The sequence below is a fragment of the Crinia signifera genome, chromosome 4, assembly GCF_055691185.1.
Source record: "Crinia signifera chromosome 4, ASM5569118v1, whole genome shotgun sequence".
Lineage (NCBI taxonomy): Eukaryota > Metazoa > Chordata > Amphibia > Anura > Myobatrachidae > Crinia > Crinia signifera.
Window position 1 is genome coordinate 6,137,079 of NC_139220.1, and position 24,205 is coordinate 6,161,283.

The 24,205-nt window shown below is 49.6% G+C and overlaps 2 protein-coding genes across 4 annotated transcripts in view; one reads left to right on the forward strand and one right to left on the reverse strand.

The window, feature by feature from the left end:
• The window catches only part of LRTM2 (leucine rich repeat transmembrane protein 2), a 36,575-nt gene extending 30,738 nt beyond the window's left edge, over positions 1 to 5,837 (forward strand). For all 3 annotated transcript variants that reach the window (XM_083180851.1, XM_083180853.1, XM_083180852.1), the window contains one exon: positions 4,808 to 5,837. In XM_083180851.1, coding sequence (XP_083036977.1) covers positions 4,808 to 5,238 — 431 coding nt within the window. In that variant the 3' untranslated portion in view covers positions 5,239 to 5,837. The remainder of the gene's footprint in view (positions 1 to 4,807) is intronic.
• The window catches only part of CACNA2D4 (calcium voltage-gated channel auxiliary subunit alpha2delta 4), a 207,866-nt gene that overhangs the window by 79,477 nt on the left and 104,184 nt on the right, over positions 1 to 24,205 (reverse strand).

The window sequence follows — 24,205 nt, forward strand, 5'->3', positions numbered from 1 at the left end:
CAAGGGTAAACGTGACAGATACACAGTAACAAGGGTAAACGTGACAGATACACAGTAACAAGGGTAAACGTGACAGATACACAGTAACAAGGGTACACGTGACAGGATACACAGTAACAAGGGTGCACGTGACAGGATACACAGTAACAAGGGTACACGTGACAGATACACAGTAACAAGGGTACACGTGACAGATACACAGTAACAAGGGTACACGTGACAGATACACAGTAACAAGGGTAAACGTGACAGATACACAGTAACAAGGGTAAACGTGACAGATACACAGTAACAAGGGTAAACGTGACAGATACACAGTAACAAGGGTACACGTGACAGATACACAGTAACAAGGGTACACGTGACAGATACACAGTAACAAGGGTGCACGTGAAAAGATACCAGGTAACAAGGGTGCACGTGACAGGAAATAAAGTATCAAGGGCACAAGTAAAAGGATACAAAGTAGCAAGGGTAAACGTGAAGTGATACAAACTAACAAGGGTACACATGAAGGGATACAAAGTAACAAGGGTACATGTGAACAGATAAAAGTATCAAGGGCACACGTGAAAGAATACAAAGTATCAAAAGTGCATGTGGAAGGATACAAAGTACCAAGTTTACACGTGAAAGGATACAAAGTAAGAAGGTTACATGGAAAAGGCTACAAAGTAACAAGGTTACACATGAAATGATACAAAGAAACAAGGTTACACTTGAAATGATGCAAAGTAACAAGCGTAAACATGAAAGGATACGTAGCAACAAGGGTACACACGAAAGTATACAAAGTAACAATGGTATACACAAAAGGATACATGGTAATAAGGGTACACATAAAAGGATACATATGAAAGGATGCAAAGTAACAAGCGTACACATGAAATGATACAAAGTAACAAGGGTACACATTAAAGTATATTAAGTAACAATGGTACACACAAAAGGATACATAGTAACAAGGGTACACGTGAAAGGATACAAAATAACAAGGGTGCAAGTGAAAGGATACAAAGTAACAATGATACACGTGAAAGGATACAAAGTAACAAGGTTACACATGAAAGGTTACAAAGTAACAAGGGTACACATGAAAGGTTACAAAGTAACAAGGGTACACATGAAAGGATACAAAGTAACAAGGGTACACATGAAAGGATACAAAGGGGGGAATTTACTAAAGGAAATTTGTAAAAAAATAGGTGTATTTGAATCCAGAAATACACTTATTTTTGACATTTTCTATCCCGAAAATACGGCAATTCGTATTCGTATTGATGTGCTATCAATACGTATACAAATTGCCGTATTTTAGGGATTGTAAATGTCAAAAATAAGTGTATTTCTGGATACAAATACACCTATTTTTTACAAATTTCCTTTAGTAAATTCCCCCCAAAGTAACAAGGGTACACATGGAAGGATACAAAGTAACAAGGGTACACATGAAAGGATACAAAGTAACAAGGGTACACATGAAAGGATACAAAGTAATAAGGGTACAAGTAAAAGTATGCAAAGTAACAAGGGTACACATGAAAGGATAGAAAGTAACAAGGGTACACGTAAAAGTATGCAAAGTAGCAAGGGTACACATGAAAGGATACAAAGTAACAAGTGTACACATGAGGATACAAAGTAACAAGGGTACACATGAAAGGATACAAAGTAACAAGTGTACACATGAGGATACAAAGTAACAAGAGTACACGTAAAAGTATGCAAAGTAACAAGGGTACACCTGAAAGGATACACTCTGTAGCCAGTTAGTTACTGCCTTACAGCACATTTTTATATCAGCCATCATTATTAGACACAGATAATATGTAATTTGTCATTAGCTTATTGTATTAGTCTGAAATTGCCTGCTGAAGATGCAGAAACACACTGTTGCTGCCATGAGAAATAAAGGACACTCTGTAGCAACTGTAAGCCTGGAAATATACTGTGAATTGATCTGCTTCAGAGGTTACAGAATTTGCTGAGCGGGTCAGTTGTCCACAAACACTCAGCAATATAGCAGTGACAGTGTGTTCTCTGATGTAGGCAGACTATTTCAGGGGGAAGCTGGAATTAAGCCCTCAGAAATTATTACTGAAAGTTTGAGTAACCGGCTTAATTAGAAAAAATCATTTTATGTGGATGTAATCTTTAATATAACACCTTTGCTATGCAATTAGTTAGAAAGATCTGTTTTCAGATTTATTTGATTGCTTTTTTTTTTTAATATTCCAAATATCTCATAATTGCTTATACAAGATATCGGATTGACTTCTTAAACAACAGCCGCAACAGTGACACCTAAAGGCTAGGAGAAGGTACTGCAATGCCTCACAAATAGCTTTAGAAATGTCTTCAAATAGGGCATAATTCTGGTTCACTTGCAAAAGCAAATTCTTTATGGACAAAACCATGTGCACTGCAGGGGGCAGATGTAACATGTGCAGAGGGTGTTATCTTGTTTCTGTTCAGAGTAAATACTGGCTGCTTTTATTTTACACTGCAACATGGATATCAGTTTGAAGAAAAACCCCACCCAAATCTTTTTGCACATGTTACATCTGCCCCACCTGCAGTGCAGCATGGTTTTGTCCATTAGAGAGAGAATTTGCAAGTGAACCAGAATCAGGCCCCTGATCTGTAATAAGCATCGCCGGTCTGTGTTAGCAAGTTAGTTTTCTGCCTCTCACCTACCGGATAAAACAACATAATTTCAAAAGCTTTGAAACTGCGCAAGGAGCGGCTTGGCTCGCACCTGACCACACAATACAGTATAAAAATAAGGTAACGCTGACCACCCTTCTTTGGCTTAAAATGTTCTAAGAATCACAAAATCAGAACTGGGAATATGTATTATTTATTCCTTGAAATACTACAGAGCTTTAGCGAAAAAATGGTTACAAGAAATTACAATGATTTTAAAAGTACACACAAGATAAATGCAATTCAGAAATAAAAAGGAATAAAAAGAAATGACAGATCTGTATCTTACACCTTAGTACAAATTCTGTAGTGGGGGGGGGGGGGGTTGCCACAAGAAATCAACGGTCGCTTCCAGCTCGATGCTGCTCCCCAAGAAGTAACAACAGTCTATAGTGAGAAGGGTTTAGTTATACTTGCAGGCTCCCTCCTCCCTCCCACCCTTGGGATTTCACCCCTTCCCTCCTGGATAAAATGAAACATGGGTCCACTGCTGTGAAGTAGATTTTACACATTCCTCAAGTGATAAGAGGTAATTTAGTGGAGGGGCAGAGCACCTTTGGCCTGTTGCCCGGACACTATTGCTCTTCCCCCCAATCTGGTTTATGAGGGGTCTCCGATCTTATCTGACATCCTAACTCCAGAGGAGTCCACAGATGGTTACACTCCCTGGGTCACCAATAGTTTACACACATACTACATGACATGTCCTGATCTCCCACATACTAATAGCAGACATGATTGTACAAACAATATCAGACATACATTGATCGACCAGTTAATCATAACAGGAGACATACTTTATTTTGATCGATCACCTGATCTGATCGTTACATCGGTCATTATAGAAATGATTAATATTATAAATTATTTCCCTGTACACACTAAATTACAGAAAAAAAGGTCTACAATAGGAATCAATGGGACAGATGTACTAAGCCTGGTCCAGTGATAAAGGGAAAGGTGATAATGCACCAGCCAGTTAGCTGTGTTTGAAAAATGACAGTGATGCTGCGCAACTATACACGGGACAAGTCTGGTTTTCAGACCTGTTTCTTAAACTACTACATGTGTGTATTGTATTGAAGCCAGTTAGAAGTTAGTAAATTAACACATGCAGTGATTTGCTGAGGGCAAAGTGCAATCGTTTTATTTTGTGCTGATATCGTAAGAGCTGCGTTTAAAATGGGTGTAGGCATAATTTGCTATGGGGGTGTGGGGTACCCAAAATGTGATTGCGGACTTGGTTACAGGCTGTCACCAATTTGCAATTACGACTGATGGTTTGGATCCAGTCACAATTACAATCCTTACTTAAGACTGTTGTAGACAAGTGACGTATTTCTGTAACGGAGCGGAACAGCTGGTTCCTGTCACTGTGCCTGGGGATAATTAGGTGCGCAGTCTGTCATAATATAGGCTGCAACTATCATCTGGGATAATTACTATAGCCAGACGCTTCTAAGTTGAATGGACATTCTAGCGTACTACTTGTATCGTAAACAAATAATGCCGGTGAGCAAAATAAGGGTAGGTAGTCTCGCCTGATTGGCTGCAAGCAATGGTGTAATACAGAAGGTGAGGGCGTAACATCGGGTAATTCGGAGGTGAGCAGAGATCTGTCTGATCTGCGGATGCACACAAAAAATAAAACGCAAAAATGCTGCCAACACATAGGCAAAGATCCACATGTATTTATATTGTTCACATCGGTGACTGACTTGGAACTCCAAATCAGGACCACTATGTTAGCGAACGGTATGCGCAGAAGTGATTGTGCGCATCTCTGGACAGATCTCCGCCAGGTCTTTGTAGGTGAAAAATATATGGCATGTTTGCGGGAATAAGATCCGCGGGAGAGTGCGCAATGCAGCAGCTCACAGTGATAGTGGCAGTAGCGCAGCTTCTTAGAAGACAGCGGTAGTAGCGCAGCTGCTTAGAAGGAAGCGGAAGTAGCGCAGCTGCTTAGAAGTGCGGCTGATGTAATCCGGCCTCGAGGTAAGTGCGTTCATTATAGTTGGGGAGAAAAATTACGGCAATAGATGAGGGCGATGCATCGGGTTATCTGTCCTGTAACAAACATTTCATATTCTTTTCTCTACAGGAGGTAAGATTGATGAACTGCAGTGCACCCTTCCCAAGGATCTGCGGGGGCGGGACATGCGTATGGTGCCCGTGGAGATGTTCAGTTACTGCTCACAGTTGGAGGATGAGAACAGCTCAGGGCCTGTAGAGAGGCCGGCCACGCCCTGCTCCAAGACAAGTCCCACCCACTCGGCACCAGAGCTGGGCTCAGACTGTCCGCAGAGGCAAAGGTATAAACCAGCTAGCGTTCGGCGAGCCATCGGCACCGTCATAATTGCCGGGGTGGTCTGCGGTGTGGTCTGCATTATGATGGTGGTGGCCGCGGCTTACGGATGCATCTACGCTTCCCTGATGGCAAAGTATCACCGAGAGCTGAAAAAACGCCAGCCACTTATGGGGGACACCGAGGGGGAACAAGAAGAACAGAGGCAGATATCATCTGTTGCATGAGTACAGCGCTGTAACACTTCCGCGCATGGCTGCGACAATGTATCCATTTCAGGGAGCAAGAGGCTGCATTGACGTGTACCCCAATATCTGAGGAAAGTAGTTCAATATAAAATGTCCTTTAGTGCCACCTGCAGGGTGCGAAACAAACCAATGTCTGGCGTTTGTGGCGCCTCCGAGGATGGCGGCAGCACAATATGAATCAATATTTGGATGCAAATCTGAGAAGGAAGGAAGAATTCCGGGTGCACTAAAAAAAAAAATGGGTCTCAACCAAATTTAAATAGAAAATAAATCCAGAAACAATTACACAAAAATCTGATTGGATACAAAGAACAAAGGCGCTTCTGTGGGTGCCCAAATGAGCCCCGCGATACACATCATGGCATAACGAGACCGGAGGGCGAATGCGACAAGACAATAAGCCCCACTCAGTAACTGACACCGGAGGGTCACAACTTGTGTCCGTTCTCTGGGATCCTTGAGGAGTCTGATCCCGTTGACCAATGTCTGTTGTTAGATCTGGTCCCCAGCAATAAGATCTGAGCGTAGCTGAGATCTCCTGCAATAAATCCCATGCCCGTCGCCCATCTGGCACTTTACTCTGTTTTGCTTGGATTTTATTTCTTGTGTTCCGTTGCCAGAGAAGTTTTAGGTTTTCTGTTTCTAGGCTGCTGTATGATCACCCATCAGAGGCGTTTCCTAGGGAGTGAACTGCAGATCCCAACATCACTCAGTCATTGCAGTTATATACTGCAGTCATTGTTACATGTCACTGTAAATATGTCACTACAGCAATGGAAAGAGCTCTCTGGCTGCTGCTAGCAGTGCCTGTGTAACTAAGTGCAGAGGAAGGGCTACCACTGGCTCTCTGGCTGCTGCTAGCAGTGCCTGAGTGACTAAGTGCACAGGTTGGGCCATCTCTGGCTGCTGCTAGCAGTGCCTGTGTAACTAAGTGCAGAGGAAGGGCTACCACTGGCTCTCTGGCTGCTGCTAGCAGTGCCTGAGTGACTAAGTGCACAGGTTGGGCCATCTCTGGCTGCTGCTAGCAGTGCCTGAGTACCAGGTTGGGCCATCTCTGGCTGCTGCTAGCAGTGCCTGAGTACCAAAGTGCAGGATCTGGGCAACCTCTGGCTCTCTGGCTACTGCTAGCAGTGTCTGATTGACTAAGTGCAGAGGCTGGGCTACCACTGGCTCTCAGGTTGCTGCTAGCAGTGCCTGCGAAACTAAGTGCAGCGGAAGGGCTACCATTGGCTCTCAGGTTGCTGCTAGCAGTGCCTGCGTAACTAAGTGCAGAGGAAGGGCTACCTCTGGCTCTCTGGCTGCTGCTAGCAGTGCCTGAGTGACTAAGTGCACAGGTTGGGCCATCTCTGGCTCTCAGGTTGCTGCTAGCAGTGCCTGCGTAACTAAGTGTAGAGGAAGGGCTACCACTGGCTCTCTGGCTGCTGCTAGCAGTGCCTGAGTGACTAAGTGCACAGGTTGGGCCATCTCTCGCTCTCTGGCTGCTGCTAGCAGTGCCTGAGTACCAGGTTGGGCCATCTCTGGCTCTCTGGCTGCTGCTAGCAGTGCCTGAGTACCAAAGTGCAGAGGCTGGGCTACCACTGGCTCTCAGGTTGCTGCTAGCAGTGCCTGATTGACTAAGTGCAGAGGCTGGGCTACCACTAGCTCTCTGGCTGCTGCTAGCAGTGCCTGAGTGACTAAGTGCACAGGTTAGGCCATCTCTGGCTCTCTGGCTGCTGCTAGCAGTGCCTGAGTACCAAAGTGCAGGATCTGGGCAACCTATGGCTCTCTGGCTGCTGCTAGCAGTGCCTGAGTGAATAGGTGCAGAGGCTGGGCTACCACTGGCTCTCTGCCTGCTGCAAGCGATACCTGAGCAGCTAAGTGCAGAGACTGAGCACCCTCTGGCTCTCTGGCTGCTGCAAGCAGTGCCTGAGTGATTAAATGCAGAGGCTGGGCTACCTCTGGCTCTCTGGCTGCTGCTAGCAGTGCCTGAATGACTAAGTGCAGAGGCTGGGCTACCACTGGCTCTTTTGCATCCATCAGAAGGCACTTCTAGTTAAAGATGTTGAGTGGCAAAGCAATGCTGGGTATTGTAGTTCAGGTGCAGCTTGCTCATTAATAGTCTATTAGGAGCACAGATTAGACTGAAAGCAGAGTAACGGCCACTAGGGGGCACTGTGGTAAATATTTACACCGTTGTCTAATTGAGTATGTGCGCCAGCTGGGTTCTAACGAATAAGGATTTGTCTCCAGTGTCCAGGAGGCGGAATGGACGTCGCCATTTGTTTCATTGTCACCTCTCAGATTCACGGAACATTGCATTTTTTTTATTGTTTTGTTTTTTTTTAAAACAGGAACTTCTAAATCTAACATTGACCAGCGTTCACCTTGTGTAATAACTGCACCCTTGTCATCTGTATTCCCGGGACTATGATGAGGCGCTGCATCCTAGGATGGCGTGCAGCGTGGTATCAGCCGGGTTGGACTGGTGGTCGCCAACACCGAGCTGGACCACCCAACTCAAGTCACAGTAATAAAAACCGTTGTTGTATTTTATGTTTAAATAAGCGCAGGGAGCGCGACAGAGCGTCACGTAATCTAGGAAGGAACTGGAATGGACATCGTTGTAAAACAATATATTTTTATATTACATAGGATAGAATATTTATCGCGCTCACTGCTCAGATCCTCATTCACCTCAGTGGAATCACCCCCCTCCCCCCCCCGCACCCCTTTGCAGTGTGTGTGCCCAGAGCAGTCTGTGTAACTGATGCACTTTATCTATGGTAACAAATGTGGCCCTCATCATTGGTGGCGATAATCCCAGACGTTCCCAGGGGCATGGGTCATAGGGCCCACTGTATAAAGGTCAACATACATTAAGTATGTCGACATACAATTTGTAGGGTCGACCGAGTGACTGTATCCCGTTCCCAGCGCACCCCACTACCCACAATGGGAGGCGGCCTGGAATAACCCCGTGATATGTAAATGCTGACAGCTGCTTACTAGTGACTGATCCATCATCTACAAGACAGCCCCCCCCCCCCCCCCCGACCCATTATAAAACCACAAAGGGTCACGGTTGCTATGACTGTCTATAAGAAACATGTAGGTAGTCTTTACACCATCTGCACAGACAGCCACCTGCATACAGTAAGGCAGGATCACATTCATACTCAAGGGGGACAAATTTCAGCTTTTGTGGCGGAGATCAGAAGTAGCCAGGCCAATATGCGCTCTGGAGGGATTAAACAGGCATATCCAGCAACCCAGGACTGACCGTATACACTGAGCTCAGTCTTCCCTCCTACAGATGGAGCAGGTTGTAGTTTATTGGCATAATAACCAGCGCCCAGACCTAACAGCGACAGAGCTGTCATCACAGGCAGAACCAGAAGATTTCAGATCCTTATATCGCCACCACATGGCAGGAGTGGTCACTGCACCTCTTTCCTTACACTCTTACCTCTTCCAGGCCTGGCCCATAGATTCATCAGGACATAGGGCCAACCAATGAGCATCAAGGAACGAGACTTGTGCCCCTGGCTTCCACCATTCAAGCACTGCTTGGCTAATCTTGATTAATATTCATGAGGCCTGACTAATATTCATGAGGCCTGACTAATATGTAAATCAGAACTAATATCTATGAAGGAGCTGGTTCTTACGGCCTGGACAGACTACATTCTTAGGAATATTAGTTTCCCCAGTGTGTTAGTCCAATTTAAGGATTTCATCGAGCAGCTTGACCGATGCCGTCCTATGACCAGAGCGACCCCTGCCGCACACGCGTTATGCGGAAATGAAGGGAACGCAGTCTATCAATCCAACAGGAACCAGTGACATCAGTGAGGCTTTAGTTACAACGAAACTAAATGCCTCATGCCTCAGAGAAGTCCTTGGTTCCGGGTGAATTGATAGGCTGCCGTACCAGCCCACGGAATGGCTGCAGCGGTCACAGCTCCACTTTGATTATAGATGTGAGATGGAGCCGGGGACAAGAATGAGGCATTATGGGTAAGCAATGGTGGAGAGACATGAGGTGGAATCTGAAGGACATACAGGGCTGACGTGATCTGAGGGCTGGGTATGGCACGGGGATAATTGGGTCACTGATCCCTAGTGAGTCAGAGGAACAGGAGACGCCCCTACAGTATATTACCCCCCCCCCCCACTCCCCTCCTCCCTATGTGTGTGTTATTTGTGTCAGAGGGACACCGGCTTCCAGGTTATTACTGTGATTTCCTGAACTTGTGCGCTCTCCTATTAAAGATTGTATTTCTGTAATGTCCGAGTCCCGAGCTTCATTCATCTCTGTCCATTAATCCCAAGGAACAGTTTATACAGCTGGAATAATGATATTCCTTATTGTAATGCTTCTGCCTGTGGGTGAGATCAATCACTGATGGCAGGGATGAGATCACTGATGGCAGGGACGAGATATCGGAACCAGAGCTCGCCAGGGTGCCATTACACTGCCCCCGTAGCACAGTGGAGAGTACAGCTATAAGGGGGAGCCTCTGCCTGTGGGTGAGATCAATCACTGATGGTAGTGACGAGATATCGGAACCAGAGCTCGCCAGGGTGCCATTACAGTACCCCCGTAGCACAGTGGAGAGTACTGCTAAAAGAGGGAGCCTCTGCCTGTGGGTGAGATCAATCACAGATGGCAGGGACGAGATATCGGAACCAGAGCTCGCCAGGGTGCCATTACAGTGCCCCCTCACACACCTGGCCACGCCTGCATATTACCTGACACTCCCAGATAACAGCCGCTCACCATGTAATGATTCCCCAGTGTGTGCAGTGTGTGTGTAGCCCAGGACTTACTCAGCGGCTGCGATAGAATCAGGCTGATCGGGGTCGGAGCTGATGTCACATGACTTCCCCTCACACACCTGGCCACACCTGCATTATCCCTGACACTCCCAGATAACAGCCGCTCACCATGTAATGATTCCCCAGTGTGTGTGTAGCCCAGGACTTACTCGGCGGCTGTGATAGAATCAGGCTGATCGGGGGCGGAGCTGACGTCACATGACTTCCCCTCACACACCTGGCCATGCCTGCGTATTACCTGACACTCCCAGATAACAGCCGCTCACCATGTAATGATTCCCCAGTGTGTGCAGTGTGTGCGTAGCCCAGGACTTACTCAGCAGCTGTGATAGAATCAGGCTGATCGGGGGCGGAGCTGACGTCACATGACTTCCCCTCATACACCTGGCCACGCCTGCGTATTACCTGACACTCCCAGATAACAGCCGCTCACCATGTAATGATTCCCCAGTGTGTGCAGTGTGTGCGTAGCCCAGGACTTACTCAGCGGCTGTGATAGAATCAGGCTGATCGGGGGTGGAGCTGATGTCACATGACTTCCCCTCACACACCTGGCCATGCCTGTGTATTCCCTGACACTCCCAGATAACAGCCGCTCACCATGTAATGATTCCCCAGTGTGTGCAGTCTGTATGTAGCCCAGGACTTACTCAGCGGCTGTGATAGAATCAGTCTGATCGGGGGCGGAGCTGACGTCACATGACTTCCCCTCACACACCTGGCCACACCTGCGTATTACCTGACACTCCCATATAACAGCCGCTCACCATGTAATGATTCCCCAGTGTGTGCAGTCTGTGCGTAGCCCAGGACTTACTCAGCGGCTGTGATAGAATCAGGCTGATCGGGGGCGGAGCTGATGTCACATGACTTCTCCTCACACACCTGCGTATTACCTGACACTCCCAGATAACAGCTGCTCACCATGTAATGATTCCCCAGTGTGTGCAGTCTGTGTGTAGCCCAGGACTTACTCAGCGGCTATGATAGAATCAGGCTGATCGGGGGCGGAGCTGACATCACATGACTTCCCCTCATACACCTGGCCAGGCCTGTGTATTACCTGACACTCCCAGATAACAGCCGCTCACCATGTAATGATTCCCCAGTGTGTGCAGTGTGTGCGTAGCCCAGGACTTACTCAGTGGCTGTGATAGAATCAGTCTGATCGGGGGCGGAGCTGATGTCACATGACTTCCCCTCACACACCTGGCCACGCCTGCGTATTTCCTGACACTCCCAGATAACAGCCGCTCACCATGTAATGATTTCCCAGTGTGTGCAGTGTGTGCGTAGCCCAGGACTTACTCAGCGACTGTGATAGGATCAGGCTGATCGGGGGCGGAGCTGACGTCACATGACTTCCCCTCACACACCTGGCCACGCCTGCGTATTACCTGACACTCCCAGATAACAGCCGCTCACCATGTAATGATTCCCCAGTGTGTGCAGTCTGTGCGTATCCCAGGACTTACTCAGCTGCTGTGATAGAATCAGGCTGATCGGGGGCGGAGCTGATGTCACATGACTTCCCCTCACACACCTGGCCACGCCTGCGTACTACCTGACACTCCCAGATAACAGCCGCTCACCATGTAATGATTCCCCAGTGTGTGCAGTGTGTGCGTAGCCCAGGACTTACTCAGCGGCTGTGATAGTATCAGGCTGATCGGGGTAGGAGCTGACGTCACATGACTTCCACTCACACACCTGGCCACACCTGCATATAACCTGACACTCCCAGATAACAGCCGCTCACCATGTAATGATTCCCCAGTGTGTGCAGTCTGTGTGTAGCCCAGGACTTACTCAGTGGCTGTGATAGAATCAGACTGATCGGGGGCGGAGCTGATGTCACATGACTTCCCCTCACACACCTGGCCACACCTGTGTATTACCTGACACTCCTAGATAACAGCCGCTCACCATGTAATGATTCCCCAGTGTGTGCAGTGTGTGCGTAGCCCAGGACTTACTCAGCGGCTGTGATAGAATCAGGCTGATCGGGGGCGGAGCTGATGTCACATGACTTCCCCTCATACACCTGGCCACACCTGCATATTCCCTGACACTCCCAGATAACAGCCGCTCACCATGTAATGATTCCCCAGTGTGTGCAGTGTGTGCGTAGCCCAGGATTTACTCAGCGGCTGTGATAGAATCAGGCTGATCGGGGGCGGAGCTGACATCACATGACTTCCCCTCACACACCTGGCCACACCTGCGTATTACCTGACACTCCCAGATAACAGCCGCTCACCATGTAATGATTCCCCAGTGTGTGCGTAGCCCAGGACTTACTCAGCGGCTGTGATAGAATCAGGCTGATCGGGGGCGGAGCTGACATCACATGACTTCCCCTCACACACCTGGCCACACCTGCGTATTACCTGACACTCCCAGATAACAGCCGCTCACCATGTAATGATTCCCCAGTGTGTGCAGTCTGTGTGTAGCCCAGGACTTACTCAGCGGCTGTGATAGAATCAGGCTGATCGGGGGCGGAGCTTACATCACATGACTTCCCCTCATACACCTGGCCACACCTGCGTATTACCTGACACTCCCAGATAACAGCCGCTCACCATGTAATGATTCCCCAGTGTGTGCAGTCTGTGTGTAGCCCAGGACTTACTCAGCGGCTGTGATAGAATCAGGCTGATCGGGGGCGGAGCTGACATCACATGACTTCCCCTCACACACCTGGCCACACCTGCATTATCCCTGACACTCCCAGTAAACGTCTGGCTACTACCCCAAAGGCCGCCTTCCTGTCAATCACATTGCGAATGGCTGACGATAAAAGTTGTTATTGCAGAATGACCTTGTGCATGCCGCGTACTACAGGCTGTACACATGCGCAGTCTATGGATTATTGCCCCGTTCTGTGAAACCACAGCCATGCACTCAGGTCTGAATAACCCCCACGGTTTGGACCCCCTTTATTCTCTCCGTATGTCAGACATAAATGTGGGATAGTGGACGCCTAGGTCACAGAATGAGGGTCCACCTCTGTGAGGTCACAGGAGAACCGTGGAGCCCAGAACGCCGCCAGGTCAGGACTGTCAGCAGTAAGGCTGAGGTCACAGCGATGCCAGCGTGCCAGTCACTGGTACCAACATATAAAATGCACCTCTCCGCTGACAGGAACGCTAATTCAGCCTCGTTATATGCCGTGCAGCTAAATACATGGTAAAGCGACAAATTATTGTTATACCCAATTACTGTGAAATGAATTACCCGTCTATTGACTTTATAATATAACCACAGATTGTCTCTTCCAGTAAGACGCGGATCGTTTACGGAGGTCCCGTCAATGTAACAGAGATATCTCTGCGACAGAAAGACATTAATACCACGCTGCGCCCGCCCACGTTTAATAAAATGATCTAATAACTTTAATTGGATTGATTAAATTATTAATGAAGGAGGATTTTACAGAAGGAGCCGGAGAATGATTTATTCAGCAATATTAACTCTGTGCAGCGGCAGATCCATGAATCCATAGAACACTGCGACTGGCTATAAGAAGGATGTTGGTAATTATCAGTTCCACTAAGTTTTATTCTTCAAGCTGCTGCTCATGATTTAGAATTCTGGTCTCCTATGGCAACCACAGTCACATGGCACATGATGCTGTGAGCAGATAGGCTTTGGAATGCTGCTCTGAGCTCTGTCTGTTCTGCGATATCCTCCCCCATCATGTAACAAGCTGAGATTGCGACACTGTTACTGGCAGCCATTTTTGTTTAGTCTCCAGTCAAGTCAGATTTTAGAAAAAAATATTTGCTGCCTGCAATTGGAATGAGGATTTCAGTTACACAAAAGGGTTTATTGATCGATTGATGACGTAGAGACGTTCACCTGGGGTTTTATAGAAACCTGTCCGGGGGGCTGTGACATCCAAACCGCAGCTGTGCAGAGTAGGGGCACAGTCTGACAGAAGCGCCTCACAGAGGCAGCTCTCTGAGCAGGAAACTGTGGCTCAAAAGGACCGACAGTGTCTACTCTACGCCGACAGACCATAGGTTGGCACCAAATGCCGGCCTGCACCAGATCAACGATGAAAAAAGGTTGATATTGACAAAATAACGTGGAAAACACGCTGACACATGAAAAGGCTGCCGTTAGTTTTTTTGACTGTGCACTGAGCACCTGGACCACAAATTAGCGCAGCACTATGGGGCAAATTCGGCGTCACATGTGCGGCCATACTGCCGACGGATCCTGCTCGTACAGGTGGTTCAGAGACCTGCTCTTCTCCGTCACATCTCCACTTTCAGATGAATGTATGAAGGGGGTGGATCCAGGTGCTGGCGGGTAGGCTAGGCCTCCGCAGGACATGAGGATAGCGCTGCGGGCGATGCGGAGATGCATGAATTCAGGCGCATCTGCTGCACCAAGGGCGCAATGATAATTAAAGGGACATCATGGTCGCATTAAATGAGCGAATATCCTCAGCCCCTCTTTCAGGGACCTGGACGCAGCGTATACAATGGATTCACCTTACAGTAGCGCAATACATTGAAACACCTGTGATATATGTGACGCACGCTTCCCGTCAGCCACGGACTACAGAACAGTACTGTACTGCACCCTGCAATGTGGGCGGTTACTGTATAGGCGATATATATAGAAGCATGTAGGCGTTTATAATTCCCTTATACGCTGCAGGGACGCAGGCGGTGCGGCAGCAGAATGAGCCTCCCGCACACAGTCAGACAGAGGAACGCTCGTCACCCGGTCAGGTGGCAGCCATGACAGGAGATGGCGCTGTGACATTATATCCCAGAGCACAAACATCTCACAACTACGCGCGGAGGTGTCCAAGTCCCTCTAAGAAGGAGACTGCCGCTACTGAGACCCCATCCACCAGGAAAGAACAGATGGGAGATTATACAGAAGATTAAATCCTCAGGAGCCAGCACTGTCACATCACCACGGCAACCCGCAATCCACCAGCCCCGCTGCGCTGCGGGGGGTCACCGAGCGCAGTCACAACGCAGGCGGCCAATAATGTGACCTACACGCACACATTGCTTAGTCAGCACTCCAGAGTGTGAGGAGACATTTACATGAGGTCACGCAGCTTCCTATAAATATCGCAGTAATATATATTCACATAATACATCGCAGGGTTACAATCGGCGTCAGTGACGCTACTGACCGCAGCACCGTATCGCAACCACGACATTGCGCGAATATACCGACTTTGGCAAGAATGGCACCGGTGCACGAACCAGCGTGAATACCGCGGTCTGTAATTTCTAGCTCATGACAACAGAAGCAAACGTCAGGAATGAAATGAAAAAAAATTCCCAACATGAAAATGTTTTACATTTTTATTTTTGTTAATAGTAAGCGCTAAGCCCCATACACACCTGACGGTCGTGGAAAGAGATCACTCACTTGGGCGCTTTCGAGTGATTTTGTTTAATAAGAATCTCTTAGTGTGTACGCTCAATATGGTTATGGATGCGTGCTCCAGCGCATCATTAACGCCACACGGGATCGGGTGACGTCATTCAGCGATATCGTTCAGTGTGTAAGCGCTCTCTCACATGGCTAGGCTTGCCGCCGATATCATCGATAGAGCCCATTGTCTAATGTCTATGGGACGTAACGGAACGCACAATGTCAGGATTTCATATCTACGGACCATGCGCGAGCTGACTGCGCACAGTCGTTGACTGGCCGGAATAATCCACTCCCGCTGTGGACTAACGATCTCTCTGTAACGGAACGATGATAGCGCCGCGGATCCTCAGCAGTATGGGGGGGTACGTGTGAATGCGTAAAACATTTCTTTCTCCTTGAACCATCCCGGAGATTTGAGTAAATATTAAGGACATCAGATATAGTGGCAGCCACAGATGTTGTGTAACAGTTGTGTAATGTACACACACTTGTGTGTGGGTGTGTGCGTTGTGTAATGCCAAGCTGTACACACTGCGCTCCCGGATAGCAGCTGTCACTAATGCGAATATACATTCATCTATATATAGGATATGTCCCCGCTCTGGGACAGCACTGAGAGGGTTAACTCGCGGAGGGCTGGTGCCAGCGTCTTACCCAGCAGTGGGGGACTCAGGAGGCACAAGGAGAAGCCCATCGCCATGGCAACGCCGAGTGCCCCACTTAGGCTGTGCCGGGGAGCGAGCAGGACTGACGGAGATTCCATTGTCTTCTGCTGAGTAATAATCTGCAGAGGGGAAGCACCGGGGGGTCCCCTCATAATGTCCCCAAATCTGCAACATGTTGCAGAAGGAGAGAAAGGGATCCTATCACCCTCCCCTAATACACCATGTATCACTAAACTCCTAATACACAGGTATCAGGGGGCGTAGTGACCTCCCACTCCTCCTAATACACAGGTATCAGGGGGCACTGACCACTCCCCTCCTCCTAATACAGAGGTATCAGGGGGCACACTGACCGCTCCCCTCCTCCTAATACACAGGCATCAGGGGGCGCAGTGACCGATCCCCTCCTCCTAATACACAGGTATCAGGGGGCGCAGTGACCTCTACCCTCCTCCTAATACACAGGTATCAGGGGGCGCAGTGACCGCTCCCCTCCCCCTAATACACAGGCATCAGGGGGCGCAGTGACCGATCCCCTCCTCCTAATACACAGGTATCAGGGGGCGCAGTGACCTCTACCCTCCTCCTAATACACAGGTATCAGGGGGCGCAGTGACCGCTCTCCTCCTCCTAATACACAGGTATCAGGGGGCACACTGACCTCGCACTCCTCCTAATACACAGGTATCAGGGGGCGCAGTGACCTCCCACTCCTCCTAATACACAGGTATCAGGGGGCGCAGTGACCGCTACCCTCCCCCTAATACACAGGCATCAGGGGGCGCAGTGACCTCTCCCCTCCTCCTAATAAACAGGTATCAGGGGGCGCAGTGACCTCCCACTCCTCCTAATACACAGGTATCAGGGGGCGCACTGACCGCTCCCCTCCTCCTAATACACAGGTATAAGGGGGCACAATGACCTCTCCCCTCCTCCTAATACACAGATATCAGGGGGCGCAGTGACCGCTCTCCTCCTCCTAATACATAGGTATCAGGGGGCGCAGTGACCGCTCCCTCCTCCTAATACACAGGTATCAGGGGGCGCAGTGACCTCTCCCCTCCTCCTAATACACAGGTATCAGGGGGCGCAGTGACCGCTCTCCTCCTCCTAATACACAGGTATCAGGGGGCACAATGACCTCTCCCCTCCTCCTAATACACAGGTATCAGGGGGCGCAGTGACCGCTCTCCTCCTCCTAATACATAGGTATCAGGGGGTGCAGTGACCGCTCCCTCCTCCTAATACACAGGTATCAGGGGGCACAGTGACCGCTCCCCTCCTCCTAATACACAGGTATCAGGGGGCGCAGTGACCTCTCCCCTCCTCCTAATACACAGGCATCAGGACGCACTGACCTCTCCCCTCCTCCTAATACACAGACATCAGGGCGCACTGACCTCTCCCCTCCTCCTAATACACAGACACCAGGACACACTGACCTCTCCCCTCCTCCTAATACACAGGCATCAGGACGCACTGACCTCTCCCCTCCTCCTAATACACAGACATCAGGACACACTGACCTCTCCCCTCCTCCTAATACACAGACATCAGGACACACTGACCTCTCCCCTCCTCCTAATACACAGACACCAGGACACACTGACCTCTGCCCTTCTCCTAATACACAGACACCAGGACACACCGACCTCTCCCCTCCTCCTAATACACAGACACCAGGACACACTGACCTCTCCCCTCCTCCTAATACACAGACATCAGGAGGCACTGACCACTACCCTCCTCCTAATACACAGGTATAAGGGGGTGCACTGACGGCTCCCCTCCTCCTAATACAGAGATATCAGGGACACACTGACCTCTCTCCTCCTCCTAATACACAGACATCAGGGGACACTGACCTCTCCCCTCCTAATACACAGGCATCAGGGGACACACTGACCTCTCCCCTCCTCCTAATACACAGATATCAGGACACACTGACCTCTCCCCTCCTCCTAATACACAGACAACAGGGGACAGACTGACCTCTCCCCTCCTCCTAATACACAGACATCAGGACACACTGACCTCTACCCTCCTCCCAATACACAGACATCAGGGGACAGACTGACCTCTCCCCTCCTCCTAATACAGAGATATCAGGGACACACTGACCTCTCTCCTCCTCCTAATACACAGACATCAGGGGGCACTGACCTCTCCCCTCCTCCTAATACACAGACATCAGGGGACACTGACCTCTCCCCTCCTCCTAATACACAGACATCAGGGGGCACTGACCTCTCCCCTCCTAATACACAGACACCAGGGCACACTGACCTCTCCCCTCCTCCTAATACACAGACATCAGGGGACACTGACCTCTCCCCTCCTCCTAATACAGAGATATCAGGGACACACTGACCTCTCTCCTCCTCCTAATACACAGACATCAGGGGGCACTGACCTCTCCCCTCCTCCTAATACACAGACATCAGGGGACACTGACCTCTCCCCTCCTCCTAATACACAGACATCAGGGGGACACCGACCTCTCCCCTCCTCCTAATACACAGACATCAGGGGGACACCGACCTCTCCCCTCCTCCTAATACACAGGCATCGGGGGGCACCGACCTCTCCCCTCCTCCTAATACACAGGCATCAGGACACACCGACCTCTCCCCTCCTAATACACAGACATCAGGACACACTGACCTCTCCCCTCCTCCTAATACACAGACATCAGGACACACTGACCTCTCCCCTCCTCCAAATACACAGACATCAGGGACACACTGACCTCTCCCCTCCTCCTAATACACAGACATCAGGGACACTGACCTCTCCCCTCCTCCTAATACACAGACACCAGGGGACACTGACCTCTCCCCTCCTCCTAATACACAGACACCAGGGGACACTGACCTCTCCCCTCCTCCTAATACACAGACATCAGGGGACACTGACCTCTCCCCTCCTCCTAATACACAGACACCAGGGGACACTGACCTCTCCCCTCCTCCTAATACACAGACATCAGGGGACACTGACCTCTCCCCTCCTAATACACAGACATCAGGACGCACTGACCTCTCCCCTCCTCCTAATACACAGACATCAGGGGACACTGACCTCTCCCCTCCTCCTAATACAGAGATATCAGGGACACACTGACCTCTCTCCTCCTCCTAATACACAGACATCAGGGGGCACTGACCTCTCCCCTCCTCCTAATACACAGACATCAGGGGACACTGATCTCTCCCCTCCTTCTAATACACAGACATCAGGGGGACACCGACCTCTCCCCTCCTCCTAATACACAGACATCAGAACACACTGACCTCTCCCCTCCTCCTAATACACAGACATCAGGACACACTCACCTCTCCCCTCCTCCAAATACACAGACATCAGGGACACACTGACCTCTCCCCTCCTCCTAATACACAGACATCAGGACACACTGACCTCTCCCCTCCTCCTAATACACAGACATTAGGGACACACTGACCTCTCCCCTCCTCCTAATACACAGACATCAGGGACACTGACCTCTCCCCTCCTCCTAATACACAGACACCAGGGGACACTGACCTCTCCCCTCCTCCTAATACACAGACATCAGGGGACACTGACCTCTCCCCTCCTCCTAATACACAGACACCAGGGGACACTGACCTCTCCCCTCCTCCTAATACACAGACATCAGGGGACACTGACCTCTCCCCTCCTAATACACAGACATCAGGACGCACTGACCTCTCCCCTCCTCCTAATACACAGACATCAGGGGGTACTGACCTCTCCCCTCCTCCTAATACACAGACATCAGGACACACTGACCTCTCCCCTCCTCCTAATACACAGGTATCAGGGGGCGCAGTGACCTCTCCCCTCCTCCTAATACACAGGTATCCTGAGGATGATAGCACAGGAGGGCAGCCGGTCACATGTATGTGGTATACAGCGGGCACAGATATATGGGAAAGTCCCTACAGCTGGAGGAAACGGCCATAGGATTAAGGAATGTTCTCACTTTGATCAATAGACCGTACAGACGTTGTGGAAACATACAGTGTTACTATAGGAGATATCGGATACTATATGCTCTGCCAACATGCTGCAGAGATGTGCAGTGCCAGCTGAGGACTGGCAGCGCCTGACAGTGACATTATATTAGGGGCATATTTACTAAGCGGTAGGCCACTATATGTAGCATGATTATTACATTAAATCCAAACCGCTGCTGCTTAGTAAATATTCCGCTGACCCCCAGGGGGATACCCCCACACCCCACCAGAGAGGGAAGGCTACTTACAGTATGTCATTGTAATAGGCGTGGGAACCTTTTACAGGAATTAGCGCTAGTACAGTGTAGCCCCCGGCATACGCCGCGGTGCGTCATTAACCCTCTGTGCAGGTACATCGCCTGAGATGTTCCCTGGTAAGCAGAATAACCGGGTATTAGAGACACATACATGGTACAGTGTGGAAGTATGCCTGGCACACAGGCGGCACGGGGATCTGATAGGATGTGACAGGCTGCGAGCGGTTGGAGCAGTACAGCCCGGAGCCAGCACTGAGCCATCATATCCGCTCCTTGTGCCAAGCAGCCTCTAACCCACAGCATCTGTACACCACACGGACTGGGAAGTAGGCCAAGATGAGCCCAGCTAAGGGGGGAGACGGGGCATAGATTAAATAGGCACATCTCACGTAACTGACCTGGCAGCATTCAACACTGCTGACCACCTACTGTCCGCATAGACCAGACGCTTAATCACAGTAGTATATGTGCCCGGGTTACAGCAGGAGAGAGCAGTAGTATATGTGCCTGGGTTACAGCAGGAGAGAGCAGTAATATATGTACCTGGGTTACAGCAGGAGAGAGCAGTAGTATATGTGCCTGGGTTACACCGGGAGAGAGCGGTAGTATATGTGCCTGGGTTACAGCAGGAGAGAGCAGTAATATATGTACCTGGGTTACAGCGGGAGAGAGCAGTAGCATACAGTATGTGCCTGGGTTACACCGGGAGAGAGCAGTAGTATATGTGCCTGGGTTACAGGGGGAGAGAGCGGTAGTATATGTGTCTGGGTTACACCGGGAGAGAGCAGTAGTATATGTGCCTGGGTTACATCGGGAGAGAGCAGTAGTATATGTGCCTGGGTTACAGCAGGAGAGAGCAGTAGTATATGTGCGTGGGTTACACAGGGAGAGAGCAGTAGTATATGTGCCTGGGTTACAGCAGGAGAGAGCAGTAATATATGTACCTGGGTTACAGCAGGAGAGAGCGGTAGTATATGTGCCCGGGTTACAGCGGGAGAGAGCAGTAGTATATGTGCCTGGGTTACAGTAGGAGAGAGCAGTAGTATATGTGCCTGGGTTACACCAGGACAGAGCAGTAGTATATGTGCCTGGGTTACAGCGGGAGAGAGCAGTAGTATATGTGCCTGGGTTACAGCAGGAGAGAGCGGTAGTATATGTGCCTGAGTTACACCAGGAGAGAGCGGTAGTAAATGTGCCTGAGTTACAGCAGGAGAGAGCAGTAATATATGTACCTGGGTTACAGCAGGAGAGAGCAGTAGTATATGTGCCTGGGTTACACCGGGAGAGAGCAGTAGTATATGTGCCTGAGTTACACCGGGAGAGAGCAGTAGTATATGTGCTTGGGTTACACAGGAGAGAGCAGTAGTATATGTACCTGGGTTACAGCAGGAGAGAGCAGTAGTATATGTGCCTGGGTTACACCAGGAGAGAGCAGTAGTATATGTGCCTGGGTTACAGCAGGAGAGAGCGGTAGTACATGTGCCTGGGTTACAGCAGGGGAGAGCAGTAGTATATGTGCCTGGGATACAGCGGGAGAGAGCTGTAGTATATGTGCCTGGGTTACAGCGGGAGAGAGCAGTAGTATATGTGCCTGGGTTACAGCGGGAGAGAGCAGTCGTATATGTGCCTGGATTACAGCAGGAGAGAGCAGTAGTATATGTGCGTGGGTTACACAGGGAGAGAGCAGTAGTATATGTGCCTGGGTTACAGCAGGAGAGAGCAGTAGTATATGTACCTGGGTTACACCGGGAGAGAGCGGTAGTATATGTGTCTGGGTTACAGCAGGAGAGAGCAGTAGTATATGTGGCTGGGTTACAGCGGGAGAGAGCAGTAGTATATGTGCCTGGGTTACACCGGGAGAGAGCGGTAGTATATGCGTCTGGGTTACAGCAGGAGAGAGCAGTAGTATATGTGCCTGGGTTACAGCAGGAGAGAGCAGTAGTATATGTGCCTGGGTTACAGCAGGAGAGAGCAGTAGTATATGTGCCTGGGTTACAGCAGGAGAGAGCAGTAGTATATGTACCTGGGTTACAGCGGGAGAGAGCAGTAGTATATGTGGCTAGGTTACAGCAGGAGAGAGCAGTAGTATATGTGCGTGGGTTACACAGGGAGAGAGCAGTAGTATATGTGCCTGGGTTACAGCAGGAGAGAGCAGTAGTACATGTGCCTGGGTTACAGCGGGAGAGAGCGGTAGTATATGTGCCTGGGTTACACTGGGAGAGAGCAGTAGTATATGTGCCTGGGTTACAGCAGGAGAGAGCAGTAGTATATGTACCTGGGTTACAGCAGGAGAGAGCAGTAGTATATGTGCCTGGGTTACAGCGCGAGAGAGCAGTAGTATATGTGCCTGTGTTACACTGGGAGAGAGCAGTAGTATATGTGGCTAGGTTACAGCAGGAGAGAGCAGTAGTATATGTGCGTGGGTTACACAGGGAGAGAGCAGTAGTATATGTGCCTGGGTTACAGCAGGAGAGAGCAGTAGTACATGTGCCTGGGTTACAGCGGGAGAGAGCGGTAGTATATGTGCCTTGGTTACACTGGGAGAGAGCGGTAGTATATGTGCCTGGGTTACAGCAGGAGAGAGCGGTAGTATATGTGCCTGGGTTACAGCAGGAGAGAGCAGTAGTACATGTGCCTGGGTTACAGCGGGAGAGAGCAGTAGTATATGTGCCTGTGTTACACTGGGAGAGAGCAGTAGTATATGTGCCTGGGTTACAGCAGGAGAGAGCAGTAGTATATGTGCCTGGGTTACAGCAGGAGAGAGCAGTAGTATATGTGTCTGGGTTACAGCAGGAGAGAGCAGTAGTATATGTGCCTGGATTACAGCAGGAGAGAGCAGTAGTATATGTGCCTGGGTTACACTGGGAGAGAGCAGTAGTATATGTGCCTGGGTTACAGCAGGAGAGAGCGGTAGTATATGTGCCTGGGTTACAGCAGGAGAGAGCAGTAGTATATGTGCCTGGGTTACACTGGGAGAGAGCAGTAGTATATGTACCTGGGTTACAGCAGGAGAGAGCAGTAGTATATGTGCCTGGGTTACACCAGGAGAGAGCGGTAGTATATGTACCTGGGTTACACCAGGAGAGAGCAGTAGTATATGTGCCTGGGTTACAGCAGGAGAGAGTAGTAGTATATGTGCCTGGGTTACACCAGGAGAGAGCGGTAGTATATGTACCTGGGTTACACCAGGAAAGAGCAGTAGTATATGTGCCTGGGTTACAGCAGGAGAGAGCGGTAGTACATGTGCCTGGGTTACACCGGGAGAGAGCGGTAGTACATGTGCCTGGGTTACAGCAGGAGAGAGTAGTAGTATATGTACCTGGGTTACACCAGGAGAGAGCAGTAGTATATGTGTCTGGGTTACACCGGGAGAGAGCGGTAGTACATGTGCCTGGGTTACAGCAGGAGAGAGTAGTAGTATATGTACCTGGGTTACACCGGGAGAGAGCGGTAGTATATGTGTCTGGGTTACAGCAGGAGAGAGCAGTAGTATATGTGCCTGGGTTACATCGGGAGAGAGCAGTAGTATATGTGCCTGGGTTACACCAGGGGAGAGCAGTAGTATATGTGCCTGGGTTACACCGGGAGAGAGCGGTAGTACATGTGCCTGGGTTACAGCAGGAGAGAGTAGTAGTATATGTACCTGGGTTACACCAGGAGAGAGCGGTAGTATATGTACCTGGGTTACAGCAGGAGAGAGCAGTAGTATATGTGCCTGGGTTACAGCAGGAGAGAGCGGTAGTATATGTACCTGGGTTACAGCAGG